The sequence below is a fragment of the Engystomops pustulosus genome, chromosome 1 (assembly GCF_040894005.1).
Source record: "Engystomops pustulosus chromosome 1, aEngPut4.maternal, whole genome shotgun sequence".
Classification (NCBI taxonomy): Eukaryota; Metazoa; Chordata; class Amphibia; order Anura; family Leptodactylidae; genus Engystomops; species Engystomops pustulosus.
In genome coordinates this window covers 121,913,632-121,941,333 of record NC_092411.1, presented here as the reverse complement: position 1 = coordinate 121,941,333, position 27,702 = coordinate 121,913,632, and the positions used below count along the sequence as shown (strand labels likewise).

General features: G+C 40.4%; 1 protein-coding gene across 2 annotated transcripts in view; it reads right to left on the bottom strand.

The window, feature by feature from the left end:
* Positions 1-450: 450 nt before the first annotated feature.
* Positions 451-27,702, bottom strand: part of UHRF2 (ubiquitin like with PHD and ring finger domains 2) — a 64,234-nt gene continuing 36,982 nt past the window's right edge. For both annotated transcript variants that reach the window (XM_072152182.1, XM_072152192.1), the window contains 8 exons: positions 20,524-20,628; positions 20,344-20,450; positions 10,784-10,946; positions 10,172-10,309; positions 8,362-8,593; positions 7,923-8,086; positions 1,653-1,751; positions 451-1,552 (listed from right to left, as the gene is read on the bottom strand). In XM_072152182.1, coding sequence (XP_072008283.1) covers positions 1,406-1,552; positions 1,653-1,751; positions 7,923-8,086; positions 8,362-8,593; positions 10,172-10,309; positions 10,784-10,946; positions 20,344-20,450; positions 20,524-20,628 — 1,155 coding nt within the window. In that variant the 3' untranslated portion in view covers positions 451-1,405. The remainder of the gene's footprint in view (positions 1,553-1,652; positions 1,752-7,922; positions 8,087-8,361; positions 8,594-10,171; positions 10,310-10,783; positions 10,947-20,343; positions 20,451-20,523; positions 20,629-27,702) is intronic.

The following is a 27,702-nucleotide window of genomic DNA, read 5'->3' as shown; positions in this document are numbered from 1 at the left end:
ATCACAGATGAGCAGTGGACTGATATTTTAGAACTGATACCTGGTCTTTCTCCTAGTGAAGCTTGTACAAAGGTGTACAAATACCCTCAGCTACTATTCCAGATAGGAATTCGATCTGATTCATTTTTTTTATCCCATTGTGTTGTGGCATTACAGCTCAATTCGGAGCATAATAAAATCTTGAGATGAAGATGAAAAATAATCAACATGAGCAAATAAAAACTTTTTTGTCTTTTACCCCCCCTACACAGCTTATGGTGCAGTATTGGTCTATTGTATAAATTGCATTTATTCTCACACTGATCATAGTGATCGACAAAAGCCACGCAAGTGACACCAGCCAGCAATGAAACATAACCTCATATAACAAGCAATAAAGAATATTAGACATTTTTCATATAAAATGGATCATCATTAAAAAGCCTAAATCTGCACAGCCAGCCAAAAACATAAAACGTCAGAATCATAAAATATTTAATAAGGTATTTTTTAGGGAATATACTGTGTATAAAATTTGAGATCACAATAGGAAGCTATTTCACCCCTTCTCCAAGCTATAACCATCACCCATTTGCGATGCTCTGCAGATTGTATAATCACTGAAACAAGGCTCTACTACAGCATACAGGTTGTAAACTAATACTAAAGTGACAATGTATAGAAAAGAAAAATCACAAGGTTAGAGAGTGAAATGATTATCTCCAAAAGAAAAGAAGGTTAGAACACAGATCACGTTACACTAATGTAGCAACAATGCATATATATTGTTCTCATTAGTCATTAGTAGTCAAACTGCATAAGGTAAAAATTATAAAGCAGAAAGAAGCTCACGGTAATAAAAGTACAAATTAGCAGCTCTGCAGGGAAAAAAATTGAGGGTGTGGGAAAAATAGAAATGGGTAAGAAATTAAAATATTACAAAAAATCTGCTGCTCTTTATTCTACCATCCGTTTGTAACTAAGTGCTGTCAGTGTACACGGAGCCCTTCAGTCCTGAAAGGTGTCAACAAGCCTTTGCCCTGCAATGTGTTGCGGACTCCCTTCGGCAACGGAGCTAAAAAGACTAACGGACCTGGCACAATTTCCAGAGGCAGTGTGTTGCTGAACATCAGATAACCAATCATTTCATCTCTTCGTCTCCAGGTTTTCTTTTCTGTCTTGAGGTAGTTGGATGAAAACAAGCAAATATCAGTTGTAGTGGCAAGAATGCTGCACAAATTGTTTCAGATGAGTGGCCTTCGTTGGGAAACTACCTTGGAAACTGAGACAGCCAAGAACTGAAGACATGACATGGAGAAAGGTGGTGTATGAGATCCATGGTGCCCAGTTGGTCCACATTCCTTTATGTGATTTGAGAAGAATTTATAAAAAAAGTCAAAAAGAGATTCTCTGAGAGCACAACAAATCATCGCCCCTTGCTGTAACCAGGAAAAAACTGGTCCAGCAGTGTCTGCAGCACTTTATTTGGAACCATAGTGTAAGTCTTTCCAAGGTCGTAGCGGCATGCTGGACAAGTGTAGACCTCAGCTCGGAATGAGCGTTGCAAACAGCTCTAAAACAAAAAAAAAACGGAAAAAGGAAATTAGACCTAGACATTAGGTGGAGCTACAAGATTGTTTTCTAGATACACATATAAATGGAATACAACTTACTTTGCACACATTGTGGAGGCATGCTGTTGTGACAGGTTGATACACCAACTCTTGACAGCACACACACATAAAGGTTTGTTCAACTTTCTTCAGAAAATTCTAGAAAATCAAATATTTTTTAAATTCTCAGTATAGAAACACAGCAAATAACACTTAATAAAATAAGTGATATTTTCCAGTATATAATGAAAATATTGGCTCAACCAACATGGCACAGATGTCTAGAATACAGGCACACTGTATAGTCCATATAACGCCAGCAACATATGGACCTATTGTCATTTGATTAAATTGAACTTAAAAGGGTATTCCCATTTTGGAATTAACATTTAATTTCCCGTACTTCATATATTTTCTTCAATTGTATGTAAATAATTTAGCTGTGTGAAGATCATGTCCCATAAATTTAGCAATGTTGTCCCTTAGAAACAAGATAGTTGCCATTGGTTACAACCAAACCCACATGCACTATAGAGGCCTCCCTGACCACATGTATTCAATTATCATTACCATAGACGACTGTGGGACATATAGTAACTCTCGGACATTTCATATGCAAAAACAATTTGTTTCTATGCACAATCACACCAGCACCAGCAGACGTGGTAGTATCTAAGGACCACAATCTTGTTTCTGAGGGACAACATGGCTACATTTATGGGAAATGATCTTCACAAAAGGTACATTTTTAAAAAAAAGATAACAGCCAATTAAAGAAATGCATGTATATGGAAGGTGAATTACATTTAATTCCAATGCCCAGATTTAAAGGAAACTCTGATGGTAGACTTCCACGATTGTGGGGGAAAAGAGCCCCCAGAGGCAATTAAAATGCAGCTGTCGCGCTAATCAAAGAATTTACCGGGTTAAACACTTGCTATTGGGGCCCACTCCGACCACGGGTGTTACTTGGGGATGTCAGCTGCAGATTACCCCTGACATCCCACGACTCCCATTGCCAGTTTGGCTCCGGTGCAGAGCTGAACTGGCATCGGCTCAGTGCCAATAGCGGGAGCCCGCGCCCTCCTAATGCTAAGGGATTAAAGAAAAAAAAAAAAAAAAAGGCAAACCTGGGACTTGGAACAGGATTTTATCAGGGTGCAAAGCAAGTTAAAACAGATTGTAATGCACAAAAAAGGCAGAAAAAAAAAACCTTTGCAATTTAGCTGTAATGAGCTTCTTCAACATGTCTTTAATAAAAATAAGAAATGAGTTCACTGGCAAAATCTTATTTAAGATTTATTGTCAGTTATTCGGAAAGGGTGGGGTGACTATAAATACAGTGAAAAAAGATTTTTAAAAAAACCTAAAAATTCTAGACCCCATAAGGAACTCTGACCCTATGACATCTGACCGCTCCTTCCATCTACTAGATAGCAATATTGGAGGTGATCTGCCACAGTCTATAATACACATGTCGTGACAGATCTCTCATAATGACAGAGTCTCATACAGACTCCAAGCTGTCATAGAAATGGAGGGTCGCTCCCTGATGACATCACGAACAGCTAAAATCCTCCCAGAATGGTGGCGTTGCCTACACCAATCACAGGAGGGCGTTTGTTGCATTATGCAATGAACCCCCAGTATGTATAAAGAGGGCTGAACCGTGAGCACCCTACATACATTCTTATCAGCTCCATACTATACCATTGAGTAGGTAGTGTAGAACGATATAAAACACTACGTGTGCTGTTTGTTTACATTAGTTTTCATCAGAATTGGCGCTCATACGTGACAAGGAAAATTTGGACGTGTGCTAGCTGTATTTTTTACATGGAGGAATAAGACAAGTCAAGAAGCCACACGTGGCTGTCTTCATGAATACATACCTATACTGTTTATAAGAGGAGAGAGGAGGAAAAGGGGAAGAAAAAATAAAAAAGGTTTATCCCCCCCTGGCAGGTATACATTTTAAATATCTTTATGGAGATATAAGAGAAGTATACCAAATTGGGATCTAATGTACATAGTTTTATGCTTTGTATGTGGATGAACATTGTTTTTAATTATATATTGCAATTTAAATAAGGCAATTTAGTCACTTTTTCATTTATTTTTTTTATGACTACCTACCGCTGTTTGGGTTAACTTTGAGTATGCGTGGCTGCAGTTAAAACAATTCACCATAATAATTTTATGTGACCTAGACCTTTCGTATGAATTTCCATCAGACATGGCATTTGTGTAAAAAAATTTTGAATATGTGACCGTCTTCGTTGCTTCTTGCCATTGTTGCAATGTATAGGTACAATTTTGTTTTGATGTGTGTTCCCATATAAGACAATGGGGGTCATTTACTAAGGGCCCGATTTGCATTTTCCCGACGTGTTACCCGAATATTTCCGATTTGCGCAGATTGTACCTGAATTGCCCCGGGATTTTGGCGCACGTGATCGGATTGTGGTGCATAGACGCTGGCATGCATGCGATGGAAATCGGGGGGGCGTGGCCGAACGAAAACCCGACGTATTCGGAAAAACCGCCGCATTTAAAAACCGAAAATGTGTCGCTTGGGAAGAGCTCACCTTCACCTGGTCCAGCTCTGTGTATTCCGGTGCGTTCAGATGATTTTCAGCGCAGCAGCGCCACCTGGAGGACGGCGGAGGAACTACTTTCATAAATCCCGGCCGGACCCGAATCCTGTTCAGAGAACGCGCCGCTGGATCGCGAATGGGCCGGGTAAGTAAATCTGCCCCAATATATGCATTTAGCCAGGGCTGCCGCTAGGAATTTTGGGGCCCCTGTGTGGAAGATTATCTCCCCCAAGTCCATAGTCTCCACCCCCCAGTTCACAGCAGATGTCCCCCTTTAATAAAATGTCCACCCCAGATGCCCCCCTTTACTCACCTTCTTTTCCATGGCCAGGGGCCCTTCTTCTCCTCTTCCGACCTGGGTGCATAACTATGACGCAGCGGTCTCGCAGCTGCCTGACGCCATAGTGTAAAAGCCCGCACTTTAACGTTACAAAGTCGTGACACCACCAGGTCATAGTGATGCACCGAGGCTGGAAAAGGAGAAGACAGAGCCGAAAGGCGAGTAGGTACTATGAGCTCCTCAGGCCCCCCTTTTAATTGGAAAACAGGAGGGCCCTTGAAAATAGTTCCACAAGACCCCCTAGAATGGCAGCCCTGCATTTAGCTACTGCTTCAAGTTCTGTCATTTTCTTTAGTTCATTGCTATAATAATTCTCTAGGCTTACAATTGCAGTAGTAATATCTATCCAAAATGGCACATGGTGATTATGCTTATGTTCCGCCATCTTTCTGAAGACCAGAAGCAGCGATTGCGATATTGCCCCGCCTTTTTTTTTGTAGTCTGTAAAATCCTTTTTGAAAACTTTGTAGACCGGTCATATTCTTGTGTCTCTCCATCCTTTTTCTATCTCCTTAAAGAGGACCTTTCACTACCTCACACATGTGGAGATTAGCATATCATGCTTAAGGGGTTGCTATACAGATTCAGGAGCACTTTGAATTTCCTTCAATCCTGCACGTTTGCAGAGTTATTACTCTTGAATTCTGACCATTAAAATCTATGTTTAGTCAGAGAGGAGTTGATGGGGCAAGAGCTGAAGGTGTGTGTTATACTAATCTTCTCTCATATTGTCAGTAGTGAACTGTGATTTATTTTCCATGTTCATCTAAAAGGTTATGACACACTCTGCTAGTATTCTGATGACATTGCATTTACAACTGGATGCAAACACAGTGTAAACACAAACACATTGTAAATATGCATGCAATGTAAATGGAAACATGATGCAAGTGCAATATAAACACACGTTAAACTCCATGTAAATGTAAACACAATATTAACACCATGTAAACAAAGGCAAAAGCCATGTAAATGCAAACGCCACACAGGCCTGAAAGCAAAATGCAACATAAATGCCACGTAAACGGAAATGTAATGTGAACACGAAGCAAAGGCCACAAATATAACAAAAATGTGACACAAACCCCACGTGAGATGCAAATGTGACGTAAATGGAATGCAATTGAGACACAAACGCAAATGCCACGTAAATGTAATCAAAAACGTGATGCAAACACAACATAAACACAAACGGCAGTTAAATGTAAGTGTAATCATGACATAAATGCAAACACCACGTATGTGTAAATACGATGCAAATGCAACACAAACGCAAACATAAGTGTAAATGTGACATAAGCGCAAACACCAAGTAAGCCCAAACTTAGTGCAAACGTGCAGTAAATGCCATGTAAGCAGGAACACAATACGAATGCCACATAAGCACAAGCATAAACGGCATACAAAAGTGATGCAAATGCAACGTAAACGCAACGCAAACCCCGAAGAAGTGCAAACACAACGCAAACACTAAAGCATAAATGCGAAGCAACCGCAGCGTTAGTGTAAACACAACACAACCACAAAAATGTAAACACAATGCAAATGCTTGGCGAGTGCAATGGGCTAAAGACACCATGTAAGATCAAAGCCACATAAGTGGAAACACGCTGCAGACACTGTGTAAACAGAAATGCAATGAAAACGTCACGCAATAATAAACGCGGCACAAGCACCACAAGAGTGTCAACATGACGCAAATGCAACAAAAGCAAATACCACATAAGCATAAATTAAATTCATATGGCACATAAACACTATGCAAACGGAATGTAAAACGCAAATGCAACATAAATGTGATACCAATGCTATGCAAAGAATATGTAAATTCTAACACCATGTAAACCTAAGTGTAGATGCAATGCAAACACCACGTAAACGCAATCGTCAGCAAAACGCAATGCAAGTGCCATGTACCCACAAATGTAAGGCAAACAAATGCGATTTTACTGCAAACACCTTTTAAATGTCATTTTTTGCGGAAATGTAATGTGGATACTTTTACATCATGGTTTTTGTTCACATCACATCCTGTTTACATGCTATCAAGTTTACATTTACATTGTGTATGTGGTAACATCACATTTGCTTACATAACTCGTTCGCAATATGAAAGCAATTAGGTATCATTGTGATTGTTAACGCAGTTTAGGTTATCAACAAAATATTAGAAGATTGTGAGGGGGCATTGAAAAAATTCAAAGCTCACTACTGTTTATAGTAGTTTCTCTGACATAACCTGGCACTGATTTGACAGTAGGAGAGAAGATTAGCATAACACTCGCCTCCAGCTCCTCCTCTCTGTCCAAACAAAGAATACAATGGTCAGAAACTGGGAATGATATCTCCATATCTGTGCGGGCTACAAAGAAAGCCACCCCTACAGAATGGTTTGCTAATCTCCACATGTATGAGGTGGTGAAAGGTCCTCTTTAAATACAATTAGACAGGTTACTGCCTTTTTACACAAGTTGGGTGTAGCGTTTCTGATTATATGACATTAAATGAATGTTGAAATCGTTGCATTATACCTATAAAATGTATCTCTAATGTATTGTGTGCATGCATGAATAAACATCTATGCGCAGTCATATTTGTGTAGTCCACGATACCATTCTTGGCGCGGCCATCTTTATGCAATAGTATGTGTATATATACATATATATATATACACATATATACACATACATACACATATATATACACACACACACACACACACACACACACACATATATATAATGACTTGTTACTCTACCATGTCCCAGTATAGGAAGCTGCTGGGGGTGCAGCAATATGCGTGAGGCGTTTTACCCATTTCCCCCCCTTGCTATGTATTTGTGCAGACTTTGTATTGCATTGTTCATCCTTATCTTCAAACATGTAAAAATACCACTGTATAAAATGTTACATTTTTTATTGAAGGGGGTTTTGGATTGACCAACAGTGAGACAAGTATTCTGTCCATGTTGGTTTAGAAATCCGCACTGGGTGGATTAACTGTGACTCCCATATTTAATTGTTTTAAGACATATTTTGTATTGTTGTTTGCCTACACATTTTTATTGATTTGGGTTTTTTTTTACTAAAATGCTGTATTTTTCTACCTCTAACACATCCCCATTCAGTTCTATGGGAAAAAGCACAAGACTATGGATTCCACAAAAGATAAAGCAGGTCCTATTCCTGCTAATGTCTGCTTCGAGGGCAGTCTTTCTCAACTGTCAACCTGCCAATGTCCCATGGGACCATTCTTTGAATCGCCGTCTTTAAAACTGGAAAAAAGAGGGTACGGAATGAAATATTAAATAGAAACTAAGCCCAAATCAGAGTCAAAATGTATCAAAGGTCTTCTCACACATATTGCTAATGCTTTCCTACTTTTGCACTTACTGGACCTTCCTTGATAGAGTTAAGAACCTCCCCCCAAAGCTTCTGGTTAAGAGAGTCCTCCTTAATGAGCCAATCCTGCTGTTCAGTAAGCTGAAATGCTTCACCTGGCTCTTCTTCCTCTGAACGCTTAATTAATTTGGGCGGTACAACCTCCTCTATATCATCTACAAAGAAAAAGTCCAATGTTATACAAGGTAAAATTTTGAGATACTGATAGATACTATTAATACAGCTTTTGCAGGTAAAGCCAAAAGTATATCCAGAAGAAAGAGGCAGTAGAAGTTCTCTTCTCATTTGCCATTTCTTTTTGAAAATATTCACCACTGGCTTTAAACAGGTATAATCACAAATAAAGCTTTTGTGACCAAAGTCATCTTGAAACTAATTAGAGGAGAAGGGCCACTCACACACATTTGTTTTATAGTCAAAATAAATATACCATCATCAGTTTGTCTTTTCTGGCTTCCATTGCTTTGAGTGCTGCTGTGTCTGGAACTGCTACGGGTAGAATGGCTGTGTTGTTCTGCACTTTCCGGCTTGTTGTTCTGGCTTCCAGCACCAATTTGGGGAGTTTGAATTTTGGGGCTAGCAGGCTCGGACTTCACAGGCTGCTTCTTAACCTTATCTTTTTTTTCTTTGTTAGCCATGGCTTCCAAATAACCTTCTGGGAACTAAGTGCAAATACAAAGCATTAATGGGGTATTCTGGGAATATGATCGTCTGATACCAAAAATGTGACAGGCTTTCTAAAGTAGGCAGAGTTATCTCCAAGATGGCCACCAAAGGACACAAACTCTCATGATCCCGCAGTTCTCAGTCTAACAGATTGTCCTGCTGCACGTCACCTCACAGAGATGATATCTAACCACAACACTGGCCATACAGGATGCACTGCAAGTAACAGTCCACCGCCAAACATGGTAATGATCAAATGACCTGCCCAGGTAGGTGCAAGAAGTGATGCGGACAAGTGACCAGCAGCCATATTTTGTCCTGTGTCTCCTCCACAGGAACAAAATCAATGGACTGGTTAAAGGGCAAGTAGCATTTTAGTTCTCCATTATAGTGTATGTCCAAAGCATTTTTATTTTGCTAATGGGAACACAATTTTAAATAACTACTAATTACTTATTAGCTTATATTTTATGGACCCATTTGAATATGAATTATGCTTATTTCTGGAACCCCCCTTTAGATTTTTAGCAAACAAATATATTGTAGGTAAAAAGATGGCTACATATGTACTCAAAGCCATATGGGAAAGAGAATCACTATCTGCAAAAAAGAAGAGCATCAGTTAACAGGTTGAGAGAGTCTTGTTCCCATGAAAAAGAAATGCCTGTTGAAGAAGGGACATCTTTGGACAAATGGGGCAGCTTTGATGGATGAGACCCTAGTGCCCAGAATCTGCATGTAAAAACCAATAGTGCAAAGAGTGTTCCTCCAAAGGTGCAACAGTCCCAATAAACTGAATCTCAACCTTTAGAAAGATAACCCTGTCTGCTTTTATGTTAAAGCACTTGCCCAGAAATAATGCCTCTCAGACTCACACATCACCTGAGCAGGCCAGCAAATCCTGGGTCAATTGGCATCAGAAGAGTAGCAAGCAGTTATGAATGGAGAGAAAACTCAAAGAATGGCTCCTTGAAGGCTGGTGTCTAGTGTGATCCTAGGATGAATTGCACAATTCCCACATGTGGCCTCAAAAATAGGATCAACCAAGCACTTGCCATAAACCTAACCTCCAACAAAAGGTAAAAGGTAAGGAGTCTATTATGATTATGATCTATGCCAGATAGTAAGCTGCGGCAGCATTAGTTAAAACCCTTGTTGTGAGAAGTTTTTCAAAAGGTATTTGGGATCAGATTTTAACATGTTTTATTTCTATTAGGAGTCTTCTTTAGTTATATAGTTATATATATTTAGCTATTTATATTTAGTTAAATCTCCTAAATGCAAATCAGCATTATATACCTCGTCCTTCTTCTCTTGTGCCTGCATGGTTTAGCCTGCTGAAAAGTTTCCACAACATGTGCTTTGATCGGATCCAGCTCCCATGTTATCACATTGACCCCACTATGAAATGTTCAGCAAGGGTACATTACATTGTGGCGCATTGAAGGCTTACTGCGTACTCTATCGCAAAAGTGCATCCATATGCGATATTAAATAACGCAGTGCATGTCTTTTATTCATATAGAACTATAATAATAAATGTTGTTCCAAGGCAAACACATTTTATTTCTCACCTGCAAAGTTAGTCCAAGCTTCTTTGAGCGTTCTATCCCTTCTGCAGTCCAAGGAGCAGGTTCCATATCATCCCTCCGTAAGAGATAGCGCCAGACTAAAAACCCACACTTGCCGATTTCAGGCCAGTATTTTACCACCTAATAAAATACATCAAGCAACATTTGTTTTTGTTTTTTTTTGTGGTTTCATCACTAAATTAAATAGTTATACAACAAGTAATAACATTTAAAAAACAATCCACAGCCTTAGGCTCCTTTCACACGAACGTGTGCCCGCACGGCTACGGCTGGACGGGCACACGTTGGGCCCGGTGGAGAGGAGGAGAAGCTAACGCTGCTTGCCCCTCCCCGCTCCATAGTGGGGCGCACTGTTCTATCTTTTTTGCTGCCACGGCACAGTATGGTGAGCACAGGCTGTGCTCACCGTACCGAGCCCCATGGACAACTATGGGGGACCTATATGCAGCCGTAAATTTGCGGCCATATATATATGTCCCCAGTAAGATTGTGTACATGGAGCCTTAAACTAATTACTAAAACTGTTTTCATGGTTCAATCAAGTACTAAAACCGTTTTTTAAATAAAGACAGTGAATCCATGGGAATGAAAGACCTTGTAAATGCCATCGTATCTGTTGCCATCTTCAGGGGCATACTTGCTGATCCTTCGACCTTTTGAGCTCCGTACAACCCTGACAGGCTTTCCGGCTCTCCAATTTTTAGATTCTGCTCCATCTTTATCATTCAGGGCTGCATCACAGTTTAGGGCCAGGGCCCTACAAGTACAGAAAAGATGAAAGGGCAATATTATTTACTACCTTATAAGGTACACAAGTAAAATGTAAGTGTTAAAATGAGCCTTGATACCCTTAATTCTATTTCGGAGCATTGGCTGGATGTGGCAAGTTTCACCAGAGTAAAATTTGTATCCAAAATAAACTAGCTATTAAGGCCAGAAAACAGATAAGAGAACTGTGGCAAAATTGTGGATGCCCTGGCTGAAGTCCTCATGCTTGGGCTCTAGGGAACTAGTATCCTATCATTTTATATGGTTAACCAGAAAGTTTCTGACTGTTTGTCCATGTGGTAGCCAGGGCATAATTATATCAGGGCTCCTTAGCTTTAGGCATTCCATGACATGGTGGGATATTGGGATACATGAAATCATATATTGTGCTGGGGAATATTTAAACAGGACCTTTCACATTATGCAGGCTAATCTCTGGGAAGCAGGTTGTAGAGCAAGAGGAGCGAAGTGATAAAATATTTGAGGGAAATTATTAAGCATAATTTGAAACCCTGATGGCAATAGACATGGGCAGTACAGTGGCTTAGTGGTTAGCACTACAGCCTTGCAGCACTGGGGTCCTGGGTTCAAGTCCCATCCAGGTCAACAATGCAGAGTTTGTATGTTCTCTCCGTGTTTGCGTGGGTTTCCATCCTCACTTCAATACATACTGGTAGGTTGATGAGATTGTGAGCCCCATTGGGGACAGCCACTGATTTGGCTAGCTCTGTGCAGCGCTGCGTAATCTGTGTGCACTATATAAAGAATTATTATTATACAGTAGGATTCCAGCAGTCATATCAGGGACCGACTGGCATTTTTTTTAATAGATAGCCGTGATGCAGTCAGTAGAACCACCTACCAAAGATTGAAATATGTTTGCTTTTGTTCTATAACAGTGCAACATGAGAGACTATGTTGATTATAACATCTCTCCTTTAACCCCTTCACGACTGCCAATACGGCTATATGCGTCCTATTATCATATGCCCCATGCAGAAAGGACGTTTATAAACGTCTTTACAGTAACCAACTTCAAACGGCTGTATCTCCTGAACCCGTCAATAATTGACCTGGACATTCAAGCACCAATGACCATTGGTCGTGAAGGGGTTAATGTACTTTTACTGGGGTTATCAACCTTTTATAGTGGCATTTGTAAGTTCAGTTTTTGGTGGTTTTAACTTGTGACTGCATTAATTGACAGCTATTAACTTTTAACTATTGCTCTACCTAAAGGATTCCAGGAATGTAATTAAGGTTATAATAATATAGCTAACTAGTCTGCATTAAGACGTGCTGCAATGACTTCATGAATATCAAAATGTTAACTAATGCCAGTAAACACAATGTTTGACAGACATGAAAAAAAAAAAATTATAAAAATGGAAATTTAAAAAAAGTAACCATCTCCAAAAGTTGACAAAAAGCGCCACCCAGTGCTACACATCATTATGGACTTACCTTAAAGTACAGCATCTACTTTTAATTCCTCTGAAACTTTATAAAGTGAAACTATTGCACACCAAACAAAAAGTACAGAAAAATAAGTCCCTCTTATTATAACATATTAGGAGATAAAGATAACCCATAAGTGATATTTAGTTAAAAAAAAAGAAAAAATAGATCAAACCAGGTGAATAAGTGGTAATAAGTAACAAACCATTACACTCTTCGTCAAGACTGAGCCCCACGAAAATACGCTCTAAGGAATCTAGCAACGTTAAAGATGAACCATAAGTATTCGATTTTAAGTGGTCATCATCAACTCTTGTGCTGCTGTGAAATAATAAAGCATTGTACATGAAGGATAACACATAGCCCTACACTTTTCACTCATACATAAAAAAAACAAAACAACAAAACAATACAATTTGGAACAAAACAATGTGGAAAGAAGCCCTAAGTAAAAATTAGAAAAAAAAGACACACAAGACTTCCAAATGTGTATTATGTATAGGGAAATAAATCCTAGAACATGTAGAGATATGAAGACATTCACGTCTTTATTGCACCATAAAAGACACTTATCAGCATAGGGGTTTTTGAAGAACATCCCTCTCCATGGCACCCACAGATTGTGGGAAACACCTGGATGAAATATCCCAATCTATTAGTCTAGTATTAGTATACACATGGTTAAGCAATATTTCAGAATACTTATTTCAAAATGTTACAATATAACATACAATACAGGCGATTCCCGACTTGAAGGGGTATTTCCACGAAGACAAGTTTCTTATATGTACTCAGGATAACAAAACACACTCTCCAATTTAGTTATTGACAAAAACGCAGCATTTTACATTCGGACGCCATCTTTTATGAGATTGTGCTGCTGAGATTACTGTCCGCTGTGTGGCTGTAGCCATGCCCCCTGCACAGAGCTCACATTGCTGCACACTAAGATACAGACACTTTCTGCCAGGAGATCGTGAGGAGAGAGGGGGCTGCAAACAACAAACTACAAAGTGGGGCAGGCACATCTCTGTGAGATGTATCAAAGCTCTCAGTGTAACAAGCTACAAGGAGATCAGTGACCCGGGGGGAGGGGGAGGCAGGCACATATATGTGAGATGTAGAAGAGCTCACAGTGTAATGGTTTATCAGCCTCTGTGTAATCTCATGCATCTCTGATCTGTCTCATCTCTCTGTGTCTTCTTAGAGAGGTCCAGCCCACACCCTGGAATTTTACACTGAGCAGCAGAGGGAGAGATAGGAGCTAAAACAGCAATAAAAAAAGTAAAATTGTAAAGTAAGGGTTTAAAATTATCTTTATTGTGTTAACATCACTAGATTGAAATGTGAGAATTTTCTTTCGTGGGAAAACCCCTTTAAAGACACCCAACACCTAGTTACAGGAAGTCATCTATGCCCACTGTCACCTTTGGTGAAGTTCTTTGGATGCGTTATTGAAAATCCTTCTTTCCAAGACAGCACAAAATATTGAAAATGTAATTGTCACAGGGACAAAAATTTTTTTAGCATGGAGTTACAATAAAATTTACCTGTTCCGAAAAATTCATACATACAAAATCCAGCTTAAAGGGGTTTTCTCACTAAAAAAAGTTAGGCCTAACTTGCTGATCAATGGGGGTCTCAATGCGGAGACCCCCACAGATCACGAAAACAAGGGGTTCGTCAGCTCCCCTTGTCGATCTGTCAAACGAATGGAGCAGACAGCTGCGCATGACCGTTCTGCTCTATGACCTCGGCGCTCAGCAATTTCCATCAGTTCCATAGAGATTAATGTAGCAGAACAGTCATGTGCGACCGTCTGCTCCATTAGCCTGACTAAGCGACGAGGGGTCTGACGGAGGTATGTGGCCCCCCATCGGACCCCTCATTTTCATGATCTGTGGGGGTCTACTTTTTGTTCTTAAGTACAAACTTAAAGGGGAACCTGTCACCACATTTGCACATATACAGCCAGTGACACATTCCTATAGAGCCCTATTAACCAAATGACAACCTTCTTTTAGTTTAGTTGTTTTGCTTACATGCACATAATTCCCCTTTTATCGTCTATTACCTGGCATCCGAGGCGGCCATGTCCTGCTTGGCTGGCCCCTCCATCTAATTCCCCCATGCCTTATGCATGCTCACTGGTCACAGTTCATGTCATGTGACCAGAGTGACATCATCTCAGGTACTTTAGCCTCTTAATAATAGCAAACTGTACCCCACGCATGTACATGGTGTACAGTTTGCTATTCTTAGAAGGCTAAAGGACCTGCGATGATGTCACTGGTCACATGTAATGAATGTAACACATGGCACAGGGTGGTCAAATCTGGTGACAGGTCCTCTTTAAAGAACCTATCTTGTACATAACCCCATACTGCCTGTATACTATCATCTTCACATTGCCAGTTATAGGTAAAGAAACCAGAAGTGCAAAATTGGCTGGTGACCTGGATTTGCAAGATAGCGCCAACGCCTCAGTGTCCACCCCTGCCTCAGCCTGCTGGCAAAAGGATATTGCAGAGCGGCTGAGCTGCTTTACCATGCAGATGGGAGGAGACTAGCGAGACCCTTCAGAAGATGTGTGGCAGCGGCATGTCAGATCGAAAATCGGGGAGCTGATGCTGTCACAGGACAATCTGACAATATGGCGGTGGGCATGCGGTCACCTGCCAAGGCTTTTCCACCTGCAGGAGAGCCGACACTGACAGGTATTATGAGAAAGGACTTATCCATTATGAGGCATGATGTGCACAAAATATCTGAGCTCACCACTGATGTAGAACTTAGAACCTCAGAACTGGAAGATAATATGGGAAAATGTAAGACACATGCAAGATGAGATTGGCATCCTGTGGGATAAAACAGATGACTTAGAAAATAGGGCACACAGAAATAATGCGGAGGGGACTCCTGAAAAGGAAGGGGCCATAACCCCACATCCTTTATAGAAGAAAGGCTGCTGAAAAAGTTTGGGAAAGAGAAACCCTGTTATTTGCTATTGATCTGGCCCACAGGGTCCTGATGCAACTGCTCACACCTGGTTGTGCGCCTAGACCAATATTGCCAATATAGTATTATCAGGGTGCTTTCTTGAGGAAGCGATGGTGAAACATATGTTGGGGTGCTGTGGTGGTGGTTCCTTTGATGTCCCCAGCAGTTATCAATAGTATGAAACATGACTGACCACCACCATGTGATGTGATTGTGGATTTTAGATGTGTGGTTTTTAAGTTTTTTGTGTGCCTTCATCTGTATAAAGAATTATGGTATTTTTATGAATTTGGTATTCTGAAGTGATTTTTGGCATCATATATATTGTGGTTGGTAGAATCTGTACTGTACAGTATAGGGATTGTAACTTTATAACTGTAGGGCTATTATAATCGTATTCAATACTGGCAACAGAGATACTGACAAAATCCTTTGGAAAGCAAGGGACAATCCTAATCTCACCATGCTAAAATTTCTCGTTTCCCGGATTACTCTCAAGATGTGCAACACAGAAGAGACAAGTTTATGGACATCAACCAGAGGCTGTGCGCACTGAATCCATATTCTATGCTGTTCCAGGCTGTGGGTGGTGGTGCTAGGGACTACCCATTTCTCTGAGGACCTCAGGTCGGCGCTGCAGTGGCTGGATCAACATGACAGTCAACTCCGGTTTCATGCTCCAGATGAAGAATAGTAATTACATATCCAGAGACAGATTGTTGTATATGGTGGTCAGACACTGCTGTTCTAGTACAATAATGTTTTGTGATAAGATCTACCGTCTGGACTCCTACTGATGGAATTTCCTCTTCTCTTTATTTTCTATGTTGAGGGTATGGATTTGGTGTGGGATATTGTGGGATTTGTGTTATGAGCAATAATCCTTTAGTCCCCTTCTATTTTTTGTAGAGGAATGGGTGTCGGACGGGTGTGTAGGATATTACAGGATTGCAACGTACTGTTTTATGTGTTGCAGAAGGTTTGTTTTGCAGGTATATTTTGGGATAGCACAACTACTACAGAATGGACCATACATACATGTGATCTATATGGGTTCATTCTGGATAGGTTTGTTGTGGAGACACATATGTCTGATGACCATATACAATTTATGAATAAACCTTGGGCTAGCTGTGCTTATCACACCATCTGCTCCTCATATGCCTTTTGAGTGTATGGACCGGGTGGTTGATGCACAGGGGCAGTATATATGCCTCTTGTGTAAAATTAGGACCTTTTCTTTCCTGCTGATATCCATGTTCCTCTTCCATATACTAATACAGTTTTTAACATTGTTGATGTCTTATGTGGCTAGACACCCGGGAATTGCGTGCCCGATAGTGGCTTTTACTGGGCCTGTGGTAGGTGTAACTCAGTTTGGGAGAAGGGCAGAATTAGACTTTATTGCTAATCCCTCCACTCAGACGACAGACAGACTGAGGCAGGCTCAGGAGGCGTTAAATACGCATCCGTTGGAGGTTGCAGCTAGGAAATGGATGTTTGATTAACAAAGATATTTTGAGGCAGGGAAACAGGTAAGCCACTTGCTGTTGGTAATTACCAGTGCACAACACAGCACACTCCATAATAAAATAGCCCTGTATGCTGATGATGCCTCAAGGTTTTTGCAGGATAATGGTCCATATTCCTAGAAGTGACAATGCCTCTGCTGGAGGAGTTTGGGTCCTTGTCAGGACTCACAACTAATTGTCACAAGTCAGCTTTGATGGCTAGAGATCAGGTAGACAGGACCCTGGAGACATTGGTGGTCCCCATAGCGGTGAATTCTCATTTTAAATATTTATGTATAGAGGTCTTTGCCTATGTGGAGGATTTTGAAGAGCTTAATCTGACGCCACTGTTGGCTAAAATTAGAACCAAAATAGCCACTTTGTGCTAACTCCCTTTAACCATAGTTGCCCGCCTCAATCTTGTTAAGATGGAGCTGATGCTCCAGTTGCTTCATGCTTTGCATAATGGCCAGATAATGCCCAGCCTCTCAGTAGATATTATAGGATGAAATTTGATAAATTCTTGAATGGCTTTCCTTTTAGGGTTAGGCAGAAGAGGGAAAGGGATGTAGGTCTTATAACTAATGAGTTCACTTGAGGCGATCCCGCCTATGTCCAATAGTGAGTGTGGTAGGTTTTTGCAGATGTATATCCTACATAGGGTTCATTGTACACCTAAATTCCTGCATGACATAGAAGTTTGGCCAGGTTCTGCTTGTCCAAAATATGGGAAGTCCGCGTCAGGTTTGGCTCATATGCTATGGTCAGGTATTGTTATTAAATGAGCAAGCAGTGTAGTGGAAAAGGGGGAATCCTGAGAAATTAAAAAAAAATAGGGGAGTTTTGTGTTTAGATACACCGGGCTTGGCTTCTGGAACGTTACATAGGTATAGGATAAGACAGAGGTATGAGAGTGGGGGTGTGAAAGTTGGTGAATTTTTGAGAAGGATGATTAAGAGCTGGTGCATGGGTGATGTATTTTGGGACTGCCTAGGATATGCAGACCAGGCTTATTCTAGTTCCAGGTGGGGGAAATTGTTGGGGGAGGGACCTTTGTATGGGTATTATGTTCTGTCTGAAAATCAAATGATTTCAATAAATAGCAATCTGATTTTTAAAAATACCACATCCTAGAAGAATGAATGAAATATCCCAGTAGCAAATCTTTATTCATTGCATAATGAAATGTGTTGAGAAAAAACACAAAAATGATCAATGTAAATCGGAATTAATATCCCCTGGAGGTTTGGATTTGGAATGCTATGCAGTCAAAAGTGGAAATTGTAATTTCAAGCTTGTCCATATTCAGTGAAAATGCCTTAAGACCACGATATAAGGCTTAGTGTGTGTGGCCTGTATGACCTCCCTACAACGCCTGGGCATGGCATGCTCCTGATGAGGCGGCAGACATTCTCATGAGGTATCCCTTCCATGACCTGGATTATAAATTGTGCAACAAGGCACTGGTGGTTGGAAAGAGACATGATGAACACCTCAGATGTGCTTGATTAGATTGAGGTCTGGGGAATGGGTAGGCCAGTCCACTAATGCCTTCATCAAGCAGGAACTACTGACACACTAGAGCCACATGAGGCCTAGCATTACACATGCTTGTGGAATTTGGGCTGGTGGTCATTTTGCAGGCCTCTACCACCGAACCTCGTTGGTTTAGTCCCCTCCCATGCCCTCTCTACTTCTTCTGGTGCACTGGCCAATCTCCTGGTGTCTGCCCCATGCTTCGGATACTATGCTGACAGACACAACTAACCTTGCCAAAGCATCAAAGACGTAGATAAAGAGCAGATGGCACTCACCGGTCTTCTGTTTAAAACTTTTTCTTCTTTATTTGCAGAGTAGAAAGCACATACTCACATATGATACGTGCAAGCGGGATGCCCACGGAAAGGCAACGTCCGTTTCGTGCACTTCGGCGCTTCTTCCGGCCAACGAATGAGTGATTACAAAAATTGGGGTAATTTATACCGAAAAAATCTAATACAGTGCACCTTCTCATGGCACAGTTGACCTATTCCATAGGTGCCTTGTGCAGTCAAACATCTTATACATCTTACAACTCCTCAATCACAACAGACCCATGGGTCCGTAGTGATTGGGGAGGTGTAAGATGTTTGACAGCACAAGACATCTTACATATATTACACCTTCCCAATCATAACGGACCCAACACGAGACACCTATGGAATAGGTCAACTGTAACATGAGAAGGTGCACTTTATTAGATTTTTTGGTATAAATTACCCCAATGTTTGTAATCACTCGTATGGTGGCCGGAAGAAGCGCAGAAGTGCCATTGCCTTTGCCTGGGGCATCTTGCTTGCACCGCCTCCCTTGCATGTATCATATGTGAGTATGTGTTGTCTACTCTGCAAATAAAGAAGAAAAAGTTTTAAACAGAAGACCAGTGAGTGCCATCCGCTCTTTATCTATCTCTTTGATGTGTTGGATCGAGTCTTTTGGGATTTGATCACCAAATGTTATTATTGTGCTTCATCTGCAAAAAAGTATTCCGGAATGTTGCTTGCGAGAATAAGATTGTTTGGACTCCCTATATAGATATCTTAGGAGTTCACACATGGTGACTATAGGTGGTGCCATATCTGCTGATTTGCGCTCTGTATAGAATGACCTTGCCAAAGCTCACATTGATGAGCCATCCTAAATGAGCTGTACTACGTGAGCAAATTCTGTGTGTTGTAGACACCACCAGATGCCACCTCTAGAGGTGAGAGTAAAGAAAAAATGCAAAGTGACCAAAACAACAGCCAAAATAATTCTTTGTGGCTGTTATTTTTGCATGAACAAAGAAATGGTCTATGGTCACAAACTAGAGAACCAATCCTTGAATTATGATTGACATGGAGTCAATACAAAACAATACACTGTATGAAACAGACCACTATGATAAAGTGTTCAACAAAGTGTTACATTTTAACACCTCCTACTGATGGCTTGTCAATTTTCCTTTAGCATCATATCCCAGGCCCACCAGCGATGGTTATTTTTTTATCCTTTATCACAATCAGGAAGCAGGTGTTTAACACACCATTATTAGGATTATTAGAAAGCAACCATCAAACATTTAACCTATGAATTGATTCTACTATTCAATGATACGTTGTGGGTTTTCTAACATCCATGTCTTATGCAATTTCTATCTTAAACAATTTAAAAGCCTTTAAACTTGACTACTGCACTAGCCAGTGAATGGCACAGACAACATCAGGAGCAAAAAATCCTAGGAGATGACACTTATTGAGGGAGCCAGGAATGCCCTTGTAAGAAGTATACTATTTTCTCCTTACACATTTTTATTTAGCTTCACTGCAATATGTGCTGTACTTTTGCCTGTATTTGCATGAAACAAATAGTGTGGTGCTCAATAGAAGTAGAAATTACCTGTTCATATGAGTCAAAGTTTGATCAAACGAGTGCTCCCCAATTCTTTTGTTACCAGTAAGATCTCTGCCACCACTTCCTGTGTAAGTGAACTCATCCCCACGGTCCTAAAAAGCAAAGGAGATTATGAATTTATTCCATTAATAAATCCACGAGAATCTGTAAATGTACAACACATACCACTTCATCTTCAAATCCACCAGCTAATACCAGAGAGTATGCACCATCATTGCTGCGCCCATGAATTCCACCAACATGGGGACGATGGACTCCTGCTTCACTGACCTAAAAATAATAATATAGACAGGTTCACTTTAAATGCTATAACTAAAAGATACAATGTTTTCTGTATGGGAGCGATTTTTTTTTTTTAATCAACAATAAAACTTTACTAAAGGGAATTTGGAGATACAATGCACACAGTGAGTACAGCACATAAATGGTGGTCTTGCAGGACCCCACATAAAGGAGGAGAGGAGAACAAGAAACAGGAAGCAGTATACAATATGCATACTTAGTCTTCTATCATAGACGAATCGTCTCCACAAAAAGAAGAAAAAAAACAAAAAAAACATGTGAAACATCAAGCACGTTTACATGTGCAGAGCGACGTACCACAATATTGTGTAATGGCATCAAATAAATTGTGTCACGTGGCCAAATTTGAAACACAAATGGCATGGGACCTCCTATCCTTCTTCCTATAAGTAAATAACCACTTTTTGAGCGCGAGGGTGTTATTTATCATTTTGATCCAGTCACGGAGAGAGATGTGCAGCCATCCAAAATCTGGCTACCGTTTTCCTAGTGTTGTACAGAGTTTTGGTAATAAGAGCACGTTCTGCAGTGGATTGAAACACTTCTGAGACAGAGCTTAGGGTCATCAGGCACTGCTACTCCCATTTTGCCAAACAGGAATTTACGAACCTGTTCCCAGAATTCCCAATAAGATAGCAGGACCATATTAGATGGAAGAAGGTTCCTGAGGTGTCAGAGGACTTAGGACAGAGGTCTGGAAACCCAGGACGGAATTTACTAACCCTATTAGTAGTTAGGTATGCTTGATGGAGTATAAATACCTGAGACAATCTGTCCCCCAGGTAAAAAGGTTACCAGCAACATAATCCATGCTCCAGAGATCACAGCAAAATCTTGTTTATAAGTAAAATAAGTAAATAAACAGCATACATTTTTACATTGTATTTCAACCTATAAAATGAAGGTTCCTTTACATAATGACAAAAAGGTAATATCCTAGTTATTATTACCTCATCTGCAGGGAGGTTATTATAAATGGATCTTCTACAAATCATAGAGCTCACAGGAAGAAATTTTACTTTTATCTGACTAGCTCTCCAACATTAAAATGAATTCCCCCTTTCCTTTAATTACATCCTTGGCTGCCTTCAGGCAGGAATTCAGATTCAACTTTTTATTAAAACTCCGACATTAGGCAGCATGAAATTCAGGAATCACAAATTCTAATTGTTTAAGTACATTTTTCATTATAAAATGACCTTGCTTTCTGGCATGTCACTCTCAAAAAACTATAGTTTCTCTATGTACATCTGACTACAAACAAGTACAGTTATATATTGTACATAAGTACATAAATATTTGGTCAAATTAATTTTTATTTCCCTGTTCTCACCATGCTCTCCTCTGTATATACACAGAACCCGTTTCTCACTCCTTCAGTCTGTCCAAATGACGTCACCCACTGTTCTTCCCTCTCACAGTCAGTCTCACTGACAAACACAGAGAGAGGGGAGCAGGAGGAGTCATAATCTCCTACTTTAGCTCCTCTTATTGATCAGAGCTGAGCCAAGTAAACAAGAATCCACCGATAGTTTGCAGACAGCACTTAAGTAATCAGCAGGAATGCTGATTCATTTGATGAACATTCAGAGTATTATTACTACTACTACTATTATAATACTCACCTCTGCACCTCTTCATTCCGATCCCGACACTAGTCTTCTTTAAAGGTGACACGCTGGAATCACCAAGAAAAAAAAAAGACTTATAATTAGCAGCCAGGAGTGCGGAGAAAAGATGTCTGGCGCTCCGGGCTGCCAATTTGCAAGCCCTAGCCTCACTCTCCCATGCTAGAAGACGGAAGTATCGATACACGAGGGGCACAAATTCCTGCCTCTTGCATGCAGTCACCAACCTCTCCAATGCTCCCTTATTATACACGCCCTGGTCACCTCCCTCCCCCGTGCTGGGAGATGTCACGTGAGGGGCGTCTATATTTATTTCATTATAGATCTTTATTTGTAGGCGATCCTGGAACCGGAATCGGATTAAAGAGGAGCACAGAAGTATTTCTATGTGTTTTTTACCTTTACGAAGTGATAGATTTCCTTTAAGACTGTAAAGGCACATGGGCAACATATGTAAAATATGCGTCAGTTAGCCGCTGTTAAGTGCCACGGTCAAACCAGACCGCGGCACCTAACTTACCTTTACATGGGCGCCGCCATCTTGGAGGGCCGATCGCCGCCCTTCGATGACTTCACAGGAGGTTGGCATGGCATTGAGACTCGTAGGCTTGCCATGTGCAATGATCTCTAATAGCCAGCAGATGGCAGGCAATTAGTAATCACTGTAATATTGCTATATACTGCAATACAGTAGTATTACAGTTTATAGTATTACCAATCGGACCCTGCAGCGTTAAATTACCCTGGAGGATCTGAAATGATGGTAAATTTTTTTTTTTTTTTTTAATTAAAAATATGAAAAAATAGTAAAAAAAAAAAAAAAAAAAAGTAAAAGTTTAAATCACCACCCTTTCCCTAGATCACATATAAAAGAAAATAAACAGTAAGAATCATAAAACATGTTTGGTGTCATCGCGTCTCAAAATGTCAGATCTATAAAAATATTATAACTAAATGACACCATTCACAGCTCCGTGCACTGAAATATGAAAAAGTTATTAGTGCCAGAACATGGCAAAATGACATTTTTTTGTACAGAAGGTTTCAATATTTTTACAATATATGAAAACAAACATTCTAAAACCTATACTAATTTGGTATCCTAGTAATCATACCGAACCAAAGAATAAAGTAGACATGTCATTTGGGGCACTCAGAGAAAGCTGTATAATCCAAGCCCACAAGAATGTGGCGCAAATGCGTTTTTTCATCATTTTCACAGCATTCAGAAATGTTTTTTCCGCTTCCCAGTACACGGCATGGAATAATAAATACCATCACTATGAATTGCAATTTGTTACGCAGAAAACAAGCCCAAACACACCTCTTTACATGGAAAAATAAAAAAGCTACAGATTTTTGAAGGTGGGGAATGAAAAATAAAACGCAAAAAACGAAAAAGGGCCACGTGCCTAAGGGGTTTATCAGATACATTTTAATAAATTTGAGAAAACAGACAAACACACATTGCATTACAGACATTGAAATGTACATTGCAAGAAGTTGTAGGGAAATATGGCCAAACAAAAGGCCTAGGTTTTAACAATCCTGATATATACAGCGTTCCATAGGGAATTTTCATAGGATACAATTCCTAATTAAATTAATACAATGACAGTAACAACCCCATCCCCCACCACCCAACCAACCCAGAGTGAGCTCCCAAGGGTAGGGCCTGTCCACCCTAAAGTATGTCAACCTAGATATTCTCAGCTTTCCTTATTCTCCCTTATTAGTTGGTATTGCTAACAAGTTGTAGAAAAAAATCGCAATCTAAAATTTAGCTATGGAGTTTCTTTTCAGGTATGATGACAATGTCTATCCCTTCACTGATAAGTTACTTGGGCATGGAGCGAAAGGTGTGGGCCCGCTACACCCCGGACCCTGGGGAATAGATCAGGGGCATTCAGGCTAGAGCTCACTGAAGGGGCTCAAACCTTATTAACTAAACAGTCATAAGATAAGGATATTTATTTATCGGAACCTACAGATCCAAAGTTACCAGAATCACATGCAAGTAATGTTTTGTTTCTGTTATCTGGTTGCATTGTACCATGACATGGCGTACGCCTATGATACAACTGTAACACAATAAACCACAGCTATGGAGACACATGATGTTGGGGAGACGGGTCGTAGAATGATTGAGCAACTACTGGAAGAAAGTGTTTCCAATACTGTTACAATTTTTTTTTGTACCAAATAATTGTGTATAATGCATAATGCAGCTGTATATATATTTCATGATTTTGTTCAATAAAGCAGTTTTTTTATAAAATGGAACACTAAATCCGTACAGTGCCGGGTCCAGTTCCCCCTTTCAAAGGCTAGTTCCCTACACTCCCATATCATGTGCAGAATACCTGCTGCTTTCAGCACACAGCTTGGGTAGTTAGTGTCCTCACAGACCGCTATTTGAAATAGAACATATCAATTGCCACAATTACTATGCAACATAAGAAGGGGAGACATCCAATGAGACTCACTAGGAGACAGGGTAGGCACAATTTCTAAAGTGTCAGACCATTGTTTGTCTAAAATAGGTCCAATATCCCTTTCCCATTTGGCATGGCTTTTAATAGGGACATTGCATATTGATTTGTTTAAATAAAACCACATATAAAAAAGGAAATGTTCTGTTCAGGGCACCACATGGCCCAATCCTAAATGGAGTATTGCAGGAATGCCATAACTGTAGATATTGATAAAACCACACCTGAGGAATTTGTTAAGTATTATATAAATCTTTAAATATTTTACATATACCATTGGAGCACAAATTCTCTATGGTGACAATCCAGTTAGGCCCCCATTACAAAAAGCCCTCCAAAACTGAAAATCTCCAGAAGAGCAGGGTCTTACCAAATAGGATTATCAGAAGTGAAACTGGAGAGCTTTCACTTTGGTCCAAATCTTCCCAATAAGTACTTATGTGGGCTTTTGGTTTAGCAGAGCACCTACGAAGTTAGCTTCTAAAGCATGCGTACGAGTGGAGAACCTGCCCTGCCCATGACATAATCAGTCCATCCTGTTTTCCCCAACCCACGAAGTGTTGAGCTTGTATGGCTACAACCATGGGTTGGGAATCACAAGACCCCTTTTGTTTTTACCTCGCTGTAGCATGTCTAGTCTGATAATCGCATGTTAGCCTTTCCAGATCAGTTAGCGAAACATACCCTGAATTCTATGGAAATAAGTCTGCGCAATGCAAACTGGGCAGTTATGCAAGATGTATAAGCGTTGTGGGATCAGGACCATTTTAATTAACTTCCCTCTGCCTACTGGAGAGAGAGGCAATTCACACCATGTCCCCATCCTAACAAGAAATAGCAGCAGTTCCAGGTTATCGTTTATGTAGTCCCACGGTTGCAGCTCTAAATGTTGCATCACAGTCCCTGTAGTGCAAAAACCACAACATGAGTCTTGGTGCCACCCCTTGTGGTAATGGTCGGGGCAAGACCCTAAGGGCTCTTTCTATGGCGAACAGTGGGGATAGGACCTTTTGTCCCATTTTATCCTTTATCCAAGTTTCCATAAATGAAACTGGATCTTTGCTTTCCGCCTTTTCAGGAATGCCGATGACCCACAAATTGTTTGAGCATAGCGTACTTTCAAGATCGTCTGACTTCAAAATAAGCAACAAAAACCATTATGCAACAATTGTATCAGTTTTTTTGTGCACGAGAGGCAATTGATCTTTAATATCACTTACGCTGTCCTCTACAACATGAACCCCCTACATTGACATCCTCTTTGAAACCCCCAAAGTGATCGCTCATGGTCAGTAGAGCCTGTTAAGGGGCCTCGAGTATGTACGGCCGGGCCAGGTTGCAGCGGACCTTTTGGACCTTTCTTCTGGCGCTGAGGCAAAGGGGCTTCCAGAGTCTCCATCATATCTTAATCAGAGAGGGCCGGACTGGGTCGTGCTGCCGAGGCTGTTCTGGTAGGTTTAGTTGTAGAAGCTCCTGCATTCTCTCTCACTCTTGTCCTGTGGCGACGTCAGTTTTATTTAGCAGGAGTACCCCTCCTTCTTGAGTTACAAAACCCCTGTACCTGATTCAGCTCAGGGGAGAGGCTGCAATGTGGTTACTTCGCAGATGGGGAGACGCTCTCATCATTCCTGTACTCCTTGGGCTAAGGTCCACCCTCCAGTTACGCAGCCTAGCAGTGATATCACCACTTGTCAGGGAAAATGGCCAACCTGCTCATAACCACTCCCAAATGCCCAGATCTCAGGGTACCAGTGACGAAATACTGGCCACCACACTGCCCAAATAGTGGTGCGACTGCTTTGTATATCAGCGGCTTTGCATGTTCACTAGGTCTCCTCCATGGCAGTGTGGCATCTGGGGTGTACGAGACTCCACACTCCGTTCACACTGGTGCAATGGTCAGTCCGATGGTAACTATGAGCTGGTGATAATGTTATCTGTGTTTCCCTACAGCAAAAACAGCCAGATAGATACTAATATGCAGGCTGGAAATTAGGATTTTTAGCAGGAGAGTACTACTGCATTGCTGGTCAGGCCATGCCCGAAGTGCTACCCAGTTTCTAAAAAGACCAAAAGAAATTAGACAATTGGCTCAAAAGCTGTTTCATGGTCAGGTGTGGGCAATTCCTTCATTATGTAATTCTCAATTAACCCCTTAAGGACGCAGCCATTTTACAGCTTAAGGCTCAGTCCCATTTTTTAGATTCTGACCTGCGTCTCTTGGTTATATGGTTATAACTTTTGAACACTGTTACTTATAAAAGCGATTCTGAGACTGTTTTTTCCCCACATGTTGTACTTCATTTTAGTGGTAAATTTTGGCTGATAAGTTTTGCGTTTATTTACAAAAAAAAGAAAAAAAAATTATGAATTTTTAGAAAAATTTGCCATTTTCGAAATTCAAAATCACCGCGTTTTCAGGCAGATCGATTTACCACCTAAATAACTTGCAGAATAACATTTCCCATTTGTCTACTTTACATTTTCATAATTTTTGAAATGTTTGGATAATTTATTTTGACGTAACGCGGCCTACAAATCGAATAGCGATTTTCCGTATTTTCAGAATTGACTATTTTGGGGATAAATACTGTTTGAAATCAAATTTTACATATTTAGCAACAAAAAAACCCCTATATAACCAACCCATTTTCAAATCTGCACCCCTCAAACTATCAGAAACAGCATTTACAATGATTGTTAACCCCTTGAGATCTTCATAGTAATTGAATCAAAATGGCGGTGAAATTTAGAATGGTCAAATTTTGTCGGTTATACGTTCATTTATCGCTAAAATTTACACATTTCCAAAAGATAAAAAGAGAAAACTCACCATAAAATTTGTTCTACAATTTCTCCTGAGTGCAGCGACCCCCCACATGTGGCCGTTACTTGTGTTAAGGGGGCACAGCGAGGCACAG